General features: G+C 43.7%; 1 protein-coding gene across 1 annotated transcript; it reads left to right on the top strand.

Moving 5' to 3' along the window:
* The first annotated feature begins 1,237 nt into the window (after positions 1-1,237).
* On the top strand, positions 1,238-7,636 carry LOC127301252 (uncharacterized). Its single transcript, XM_051331469.2, has 4 exons — positions 1,238-1,985; positions 2,641-3,732; positions 7,072-7,194; positions 7,322-7,636. The coding sequence occupies exons 1-2, from the start codon at positions 1,308-1,310 to the stop codon at positions 3,700-3,702; spliced, it is 1,740 nt and encodes a 579-aa protein (XP_051187429.1). The 5' UTR covers positions 1,238-1,307; the 3' UTR covers positions 3,703-3,732; positions 7,072-7,194; positions 7,322-7,636.
* The last annotated feature ends 2,764 nt before the right edge of the window (positions 7,637-10,400 follow it).

The following is a 10,400-nucleotide window of genomic DNA, read 5'->3' as shown; positions in this document are numbered from 1 at the left end:
CAAGCCCCCCAAGAAGAAGACCAAGCCCTCGCCTGCATCTATGCCTGTCACTCTGGAAGTGGAGGTTCCGCCGATATACCTTGAGTATTGGTATCAAGATTATCGATTTGAAGACATATATGTGATATAATCAAGAAGAAAAAATGAAGATGGAGTTCTTATGTGGAACTCAATATTAGCCATGCTCTAGCTTATGTGATAAGCAATGAATGATCAAGATCTTGAGTGTTTGATTCCAAGTGAAGAATTCAAGTTATGGCTCTAAGTCGGTGTCATGATAGTATCATGAGTTGAGCTATGGTTGACTAAGATTTAGAGCACGCAAACAAATAATATTCTTTATACACCTCAAGATAGTATGATAGAGCATGAGAAGATACAAGGTTGATCAATACAAAGAGTGAAGAATAGATTCAAGTTTGGGCAACACATGAAATATGAAGAATGTGCCACGTGAAGTCATGTGGTATGGTAAGCCTTGTCAATTATGCTTTATGAAATAACCCATCATATATGTGCCATTGTGTTGTCTATGTGGGTTAGATATATTTCCATGGGCATGCATCCAAAGTAAGATTTAATATAGCCCATGAGAGGATGACATCAAGTGGTAATCGTCATCAATGTTGAGTTGGGAAAGTTCAAGTTGAGCATCTCAAGAGAATCATATGCTTGAAGCTTGCCGTCCATTTGGTGATAATGAACATGTGAAGATGTGCATCAATGGAGCTTTCCCATCATGGTGTATGGGGGAGCATTTGTGAGTCTTCACGAAGCAACAATGATCAAGTGACGCATTCCGGCTTGAGTGAAGCTTGAAGAGTTCTCATCAAGATCAAGTGGGATGCGCAAGGCAAAGATATGATCTTGCTAGGTTTTACTTTTACCGGTCTCAAGGTGGTTGTTGGGAGACCGGATTATAGGATAGATAGACGTACTATCAAAAGAGGTTTTCAGTTGGGTAACTTGATCACATCGTTATATCTTCTTTTACGTTTTCGAGTTTAGATGTTTTTACCGTTTCTTAACGGTAGGAGACTTCCCCTCTAGAATAATCTTAAAGAATATAGATTTTAAGGAATCACACACTCGCTGCTTATAACCTGCAGCCAGGCACACAACGCACGCCTACACACTGATAGCCTGGACCCACTCTTTAACTTAACACACACACCCCTGCGCCACCTTTATTTCTCCTTTGGCTCCCTAGGTGTGGCTGCGCATGCCTAAGGCGTGACACAGACACCAATCCTCCCCCGTCCTCCTCCGCCGTCGACTGCACCTCGCCGCCGGCCGCCGCCAGAGCCATGGCGAAGAACAAAATGAAAGATCTCATGAAGGAGGTCACGTCCTCCTCTGCCCCATCCTTGAAGGACTCCTCCCCTTCCCCTTCCCCTTCCCCTTCCGCCTCCTCCAACCCTAACCCCAATCCCAGACCGCCCCCCAAGCAGCAGCCCCCGCGCCCAGCAGGCCCCTCCGATTTCACCCCGCTCGTTTCCTCCTGTCACCGCCAAGATGCAAGTGGCGGCGCCTTCTCCTCCGAGCACGCGGTCAACGAGCACCTCGACGGCTGCCTTGCGGCGGCTGCCGCCGCCCGCGCGCGCGCGCGCGCGGCCGCGGCCGCGTACCTCGCAGGCAACCCGCCCGCGGCCGCCGTCGAAGAGGCGAAGAAGCTGCTCGGGAACCTGCTCAAGGAGCCCGGGAACGACAAGTACAGGAAGGTTAGGCTCGGGAACCCTAGGATCAAGGAGGGCGGGCTGGAGCTCCTCGAGGCGGTGGGGTTCACGATCAGTGGCGAGAGTAGGGGGCTCTTCGCGGTGATGGACGAGACGCCCGACGACGTGAGGCTTGGCGGGATCAGGCAGGCTGTGCTCCTGCTTGAGAGGTCCCATCCTTCGGCACCGCCGGTGGATGCAGCGTCCAAGGAGAGCTGCCACAACGGAGTCGAGGAGCAAGAGGAGGTTAAGAAGACTGTTGATCGGCAGGTGAGCACGAGTCTAATTCAGCACTATCAATTTTGTTATATCAATGGCCAGAGCTCCATCAATGGATTGAACTGCAATGGTTGCTTGATCTGTACAAATTATTACACTACTCATGCTAAATTTATTTTGTTTGAAAATACCAGTAAGTTATATGTGAGGATTAGATTTGTTCTACACCAATGGATCAGTAAAATGGCAATCTAGCATAGATATAAATTGAGATCAGCACTAGATTTCTCCAGCAATATATTTAGATATAGGCATGTCTAAATACTCCATTGCAGAGGACTTGCACTGTTGTATATTGATAACAATGTGGTACCGTTTCTGTGATATATTGTTGAATCCCCGAGGACCTGCACTGTTGTATATTAATAACATTATATGTTGGAGGTCTGAATGTAAGGAAGTACTTAAAGTGTGATTCACCCTTTTTGGTTTACACTTGCATATTCATGTTTGAGCGCTGGTCCCATTTTCTGTATCTATGATTTTGAGTTAAGTAAAATGAAGCTGCTCCTTTTGTTCTAAACCTGTACAGTCTGTCAATAGTTGTTTTCAGAAAGTGTCAAATCCTTAGGCTGTCGCTGACATATGAATTTGATCTCTGCCTTTATCCTTTATCATCATTTGCCTGATCCTAAGTTTCATGCAGGACACAGACTTGGAAATAGCAATGAGCCAAATCCAAGACACCAATCTGCTGGATAGCGAAACTGCCCCATTATTATTGTTTCTTTGCCACTACAATGAGCCTGAGGAGGATGAACTAGATGGCAGTGGAAGCCAAGAGAGCTATGGTGCTGAAAAAAGTAATTATGATGAGGATGACGATGACATTGGCGAGCCAAACGATGCATATTTTTACAGTATAACCAAAAGAAATTTGCAAAGCAGAAGAATAGATGATTTGGAAGGCCACTTTTACTGGATAACGCCACAAGGATGGTTTCTCATTTTACACCGTGACTCAGGTGCGACCTCTCTTTGGAATCCATTCACACGCCAGAAAATTAATCTGCCTGCGGACGAGGAGGAGTTCCTAATAGAAAACACAACCAGATGTTTACTATCGCATAAGCCCACTGATCCCAACTGCATTGTGCTAGTGGTAGATTGCAGAGACACGGTGTTGTGGTATTGCCGTCCTGAAGGCAATCGTTGGTTTAAGCACACCTATGAATCAGGTTTGCTTTCCGATAGACGTGGTGCTGTCATTGGAGGAATGCAGATTCTGACAGCCATTGGGGGCGAATTCTTTACATATTTCAGTGGTCATCTTGTGGTATTGAAATTCATGCCGGTTCCTACTTTCACCAAATTTGCAGTTGGTGATAAATCAGGTCTTATGTACCCCTATCCTAATGTTGATAGATTCTTTGTAGAATCTTGCGGGGAGTTGTTCAAGGTGGATTTTTGCCAAGATTTGGGAACCGAAGTTAGGACTATTCATGTTCATAGGCTGGATATGGCAGAAAGGGTTTGGCTGGAAGTGAATTCGCTTGGTGATAGAGTGTTCTTCGTCAATCCTACCTATTTCGGGGCATCACTAAGTGCACAAAAACCTGGTTTAAAGGGAAACTGCATTTATTACTCGAGGCTTGGTGACAAGGCATTGTATGTTTACAACATGGAAAGGCGAACCGCTACTGTGTGGAATCCCGGTCAAGACCTGCTAGATGACGTCTCACCTGAGATTATGATGCCTCCGACTTGAATATATACGATGTGCTGCTGCAGCTCAAAGGTTTGTATAAATTCCTACAATTATTATCTTTGAGAACAGCACTGTATTCTCAAAATATGGCAGTCTGGATTGTATATTTTGAAATTTAGAAAATCTATGATTGAGTAGTTTTCTCAGACATCTTTCATGAGTTTTGAATGTATGGATTTGAATAATTTTGACGGTTTCTATAGAAATTTAGAAACCGTGAATGATATGCGTTGTTCAATACATTGGTTGTAATATTTAGTAACCTGACCAAGAAAAATTAAGCTGTAGTGTGGAACTTAAGGTGCTCTTCACTGTCAAGCAGTTACTATATAAATTATTTCGTTTATTCTTTTCTTGTGATATATATGATGTTATAGTTGCCTGAGATGGCAACGAAACCATCTTATGGTAGCAAAACAATATTTTCTTGATAGCTCATAACTATTAGGACATTATGTTCTAACTTTTTGTTGTCACAAGCAAAATAGTAATGTTAGCTGTGAGAAGACATTGTCAATGCATTCAAATTTTTAGTCTCCCAGCATGCGCATGTGTGTGATAATGAAAGCAGGAGTGGTTTTTTACCTCAGACCTGAAGAGTTTTGCCGCCTTAATCAGGTGTTTGCCTCCTATTCCTATAAATACTTTCCTTTTGGCAATTCACTGAATTTGCTTTCCTGCTACGAGTGTCATTCACATTATTTCTTTATACCTTGATCACCCTACAAAATGGAACTCGTTGCACAGCAGGCATATGACATGGACACATGGATAATGTACTTGAACTAGATAATCAATGTTCTGATTGGTTTCTTACATTTTCATTTATTAAATCTGGTTTTAGCATCTGACTGGATGGTTATTAGAGTGTTCTTTCTTACTCGGCAGCTTAATTTTATGCTTCCTAGATTTGATTCCTGTTGCATTTATAGTGTTTCCTCTAGATTGGTTATTCTTTTTTGGAGTATGGATTAATCCCCATTATCACTTAGCTAGCAGTAACATGTACAAGGGCTCTTAAGACCAAACGAAAATGGCTCTCCTCTCCCTCTCCCCTTCCCCCTCCTCCCTCCCTACCTCTTGCTTGTGCTCTGAAACCATGGTGATTCGATCTGATCGGCCATGGACAGACTCCTTCATTGGGACTTCTCGCCCAGCCTAGCAGTCGCGGCCCAAGTGCGCCATCGTTTTGGATCCTCTGTCCACCTCTCCCCCTTGCCGCCTGCAAAGGAGGTTTTCTTGGTGGCCGCTTTCTTCTCAGCATCTTTAAAGCTCTCCGAAGAATCTATGGGTCTGCCCCTCCCATGATGTATTGGAGGTGATAGTCTTGGTTTCAAAGTTTTCAAATTAAGTGATCTCCGTTTCAGATTTTCTCTTGCCTCAAGCAAGGTTGGTCACTTCATATATGGTCTCAAAGATAGGGTTTGGCTGGATTATGCCAATGTATCAGTAAAATGGCAATCTAGCATAGATATAAATTGAAATCATCACTAGATTTCTCCAGCCATGTATTTACATATATATATATATATATAGGTATATCTAATATTTAGCAATGTGGTACCATTTCTGTGAGTAGATCTGTAAGTGGTAACGGAAGCCAACGGCGCCACCAGCCCAATCACATTTACCTAGCTAAATAGACACCGTTAAATAAATAAAAATTGTAGCGGCCACTGACGGATCCCCCGCTACCGCCGCCAAGCCCGCCCGCTGCTCGTGCCCCCCTCCATGGCGACGGAGTCGGGCGCTGCCCAATCCCCCCCCCCCCCCCCCCCCAACTCTTCTCCCGAGGAATAGCTCAACCGCCGCCGCCCATCCCTCTGCTCCTCCCCTGAACTCGGATTCTCCGGCCGCCTCTATCCCGTCCGTTGAGCAGCCGGTGTCCGGTGAGATCCATGGGGGACAGCATGAGCTCGTCCTTGTCCGTGAGGAGGAGAAGGGCGGCAGTCTGGTTCGGCAGAAGAAGAGCCGGTTGATCAAGCAAGTGGTGATTTATGCCTCATTCAGCTCTGTTTGTTTTTTGTTTCTCATCTAATGATTTATGCTCATATCATTCTGTTCAATTACCCTGCGAAGATCAATCTATGAATTCTGTAGGAATCACTAGTTGCTGACCCTTGTCTAAGATGTGAACTAGTTGGCTATAATTCCAAGAGATCATGACCTACCTGACAACGAGTGCTTCCTAATGTTTTGCTGCTGTCTCCTTAACATCTGGATACAGACTACTTACGTTGTTGGTTAACACTAGATCGTCTCTTCTAAAAAAAAAGAACAAGTCCTACTGTCCACTATCAGGCAAACAATTTTATACCTAAACTTTTGTTTACCATCACGTGTTCCTTTTCCATTTGGTATCCCTTGTTTACACACATCATCCCAAGATTGATTAAGATATCACGTATACAGCATCATCGTATGTCCTGTGACCCATCGACTCTACAAAGACTCCACAACAATCAGCCCACCAGAATGTTCATTAAGCACAACTGTTATTGTTTTTGAGTACCAACTGTGAACTACGACAGTCCAGGAAAAATAAAGCATGCTATGCTGATATGTATGTAGTTCCGTTCTCAGATAATTGGAGGGATTTTCGCATACATAGATGTATGGTTTCATTATGACCTCTTTGATAAATCTTTCTTTTTTATTATGTGTTTATATGCATCCTCTCTGTGATGGATAGTGTAGGCGCCCATATCCAAATCTTGTGTACCTATATGATCTGAAAGATATAGGTTTCGTTTGAAAACTATAGGTTTCTTTTGAAAACTATAGGTTTCTTTTGAAAACTGTAGGTTTCTTTTGTACATAGATTGTAGTGCTTGTCGAATATCTAGTTTTGACCATGGTGCTTCAGTCATTTGAGTACAAACCTGTTATCTGTGATGAGTTATAGGTTAGCTTGGTCCTTGTACTCTTATACTATCTAGTCTGCTGATGATGCAGTTGATGTCAGCCATGCTGCAAATCCTCTTGTGGATCAATGATTGGACAAGAGATAACCGGTATACTGACATGAAGTTGCATTTTATTTGTTGCTGTATTGGACTCTGATACAGAGACTGGAACTGCCAATCCTCTTTTATAAAATTAGTCTGTTTCATTCTGTGTTTATACTGTGATGAATAATGTAGGAGCCCATATCCGAATGTTGTGCACCTATATGATCTCAAAGATATAGGTTTCTTTTGGTAGGTCTGGGGCATGTTCTTGGTTAACACATTCAAAATCTGTTGACACATCTTTTTGGTTGAAATTTTGCCCTTATGAATCTATCCATTATGTGTGTTGTGGTTACATTAATTTGACCCTCAGTGTCTTTAAATGCATTCTTAACTGACTTATGTGGGGGAACTGCAGGAGTCCGGTGAGCCCTGTTGGGAGCCGCAGCGGTCCAGAGATGTCTGTGGGGGCAAAAGGTCACTATCTCGTGCAAGTGAAAGCTCAAGAGCAGTAAAGGTTGCGAGAACTATCGATACAAAAGTAAGTTCTTGGTCTTGCTGGTGCTAACCTTGAGATTGCTAATGTAGTTCACTATAGATTATGGAATTTCTGTTCTGCTAGTACCTACCATGAGATTGCTAATATAGTCATCTTGTTCTAAATGCAGATTGTCTCATGACCCAATTGAAGGGCAAATCCAAAACAATAGGAAGAAAACTGTAGTTAATAATCCTTGCGTCTTCTCCAACAAATTTTCCACAAGGAAGAGACCTGCTTGCCACTTTGGAACTCCATGATTTATTTCTATACAAATGAAACTCTGTTCTTTCCAGTTGTTCATTGTCTATCTGTGCGAGAGGATTATTGACATTTCTCTTTCTGTGTGTATTATTTGAGTGATTGATAATTTCTGGAGAATAGAGCTTGGTTTTGTCTGCCTTGACAGTGATTATGATTTATGAGAGTTTAAACTGAAGCATTATATGTGCTGTCATGTTGATTGCAACAATGTGTGTACTTTTTGTAAAACTGATGTAAATAGCAGTTGAAAAGCAGAGAGTAGCGGAAGGATTGCCTTGAACGCATGAATAGACAGGCAGCGAGGCATCAATGATTAGCACAGTAGTGCAATGCAGCGAGCAACGAGGCAGCATCGATCGATATGCTGGCGGGCAACGGGCCGGCCACTAATCCTGGCGGGAGTAAACGGGCTAGCTGCAGAGTCCTGTTCAGCTTAAAATGCCACAAGCCGCATTTGGTGGGCCGCCACGGACGTGTCCGTTTACAGGCATATTTGTGAGATATTGTTGAATCCCGGAGGAGTTGCGCTATTGTATATTAACTAGTAAGTAGCACGTGCTTCGCACGATTACGACATATAAGTAGAAGAGTACAATTTAGAAAGTAGTGAGTAAGGACATATGATGCTCTGAATAATAACAATCTCAGATCCTTACATTTAAAATATAAGTGTAACCTTTTGCAAAGTGACACTATTTTTTTATGGACAGCTCAATCTGAGTATGTATATGTTTATGGTTTGTTCTTAAAAAATATTGTGTTTATGTGTAATAACATTGTTTTATTAAATTTGATTTCCTACTTTAAGCGAGTTCTTGATAAGAGATAGCGGTCACCCAAATAATTTAGGTAAGTAGAAATATTAAGGACCCTAATTTAGCATAACCCTAATTTGGCGGCACATCTGGGTGGAAGTCTGCATGAAACTCCGCACAGAAGTTGCGAGGTTGGCCCGGTAACTTAGCCTTTTCTTTTGGAAAAAACATAAATTTCCACCCAACCGTCATTTTCAAAAGTGTTGTATGAGATCGTGTCGTGCCATGGGTACGCGATATAAATTCCGAAGATTAAAACTTACCTGGCATTTTGAATATAACCATATCAATGAAGCTAATTAATTTATTTTAATTTTTGGTTATTGTCCATTTCTTATTTGTTGAGCACCTAAGTCTGTAAGTTCCGGTCCACAAAAATATGGATTTTATTGTCTGAAGAAACCTTCGTCACATAAATGGAGATATGTGAAACTTTGGACCGGGATATTAGGAAAACTTCCAATTCTAACAAACCCGGCGTGAGGCAATCTGAACAGTATATTTAAATCTGTATATGGCCAGGCTTTTTCTGAGAAAAAAAGGAAAAAAACAATAGTGAGGCTCAAACAGAATACACGGCGGGATAGCTCATGGTCACGTGTTGATCGCTCAGCAACATGATGCGTTGCTGTCCACAAACGGTGCAGTTCCATGTGCACGTCGAATCATAGTTCAGCTGAAGGAAAAAAAAACACGGCACCCAGGTTACAAGCGTGAAGCAATTGTAATTCTTTAGAGAACTCGGCTAGCTTCTAGCAGGTTCACGCACGATCGAGGCAGACTGGTTGGGCGCGCACGGGAAGAGGCGAATCCAGAACACGGCAGCCGTTGGATTATTTGTGGCAACACCTGATGAACGGTAGATAGTACTTTTGTGTAACAAATCAACGGCTATAATAACTTCTAAGGTGCTACGGCGGAAACTGGGAAGAGATGGTGAATTCAAATTAAACTGCTACATTATAGTAGTAGAGATAGATAGGAAAATTGCTCGTGCGTTGCTACGGATTCTCCGTCTGCTTTTCATGACACCAACCTAAGCTTCGAGGCGTCGCCGCTGTGGCTTCGTCCCTTTTCTTGCTCACCAGCTACGACATGCCACCCTACCCTGCCCTTTCTTGAATTTCCCTCTGGAAGACCCATTGGCCTACACCTCGCGCTGCCTAGCCCGGGGACCGTCGGCATGCACAACACTGTAACATGGCTGAGGGCACCACCGGCTTGCACCTTGCGTCTCCCTAGATCAAGGTCCAAGTGGCCTTCAACCTACCCCGCCCTCGGGTCCCTGATGCGACGCACCATGCTGCACTCTGCTTTGGGGAACGCTTGTCTTTACCTGCAACAATTTAGTGAGAAAAATCAGTTTGCAAACAAAGTCTAGGTTGCAAGTCCCCGTAGCAATTGTAAGTACTGAAAGAAGATTGAAAAAAAATGATGCACTCCAAAAATAGGTTATACCAACTAAGCGATGCATAAATCGAATAATTTTGTGTAGCTCTGAACATCGGGAATTCAGGAATCAAGATGACTTGAAATACAATCCCCGTTGTCCTCCTGCGTTGCATCTTTTATATAGCACTACTCTAGTGTGATCCTTGAGTATTTGTTTGCTCAAATAAAAACAAATCAGCTAGCTCATTGGCATGGCTGACCCCATCACGGGGAACCTGGCAGTAAGTGTCTGAGTGCCATGGAGCTCCTCGCTCAGGAATCAACCAAGGGCACGAGGATGACAGCCCAGAGGGGAGCAGCCTGAAGAAGATGTTCTTCCTTCGGTCAGGAATACACCAAGGACATGACGTTGAGAGCATAGAGGGTGCCAGCCTGAAGATGTTCTGCATCCTAGCGGAGCTTCCTCTCAGCATCGAGGGGAGCAGATGGTCGTGCGCGAGCAGATGTTCTGCATCCTAGCGGAGCTTCTTCTCAGGATCGAGGGGAGCAGATGGTCGTGCGCGAGCAGATATTCTGCAACTTAGCGGATCTCTCTCTCACCATGCATGGGAGCCGATACTCGTCCGCTACCTGTAAGCACTGTAGCCAAGGCCATCAATCCCCCTCTAGAAGCTCCGCTGTGAGCCCTCATGTGGCAGGATAACGCTCAACCCGCGCCGGATTTTCGCTGGCATTTGC

Source organism: Lolium perenne, chromosome 5 (genome assembly GCF_019359855.2).
Source record: "Lolium perenne isolate Kyuss_39 chromosome 5, Kyuss_2.0, whole genome shotgun sequence".
Lineage (NCBI taxonomy): Eukaryota > Viridiplantae > Streptophyta > Magnoliopsida > Poales > Poaceae > Lolium > Lolium perenne.
The sequence above is the reverse complement of the archived record's forward strand: the minus strand, read 5'-3'. Positions and strand labels throughout refer to the sequence as shown.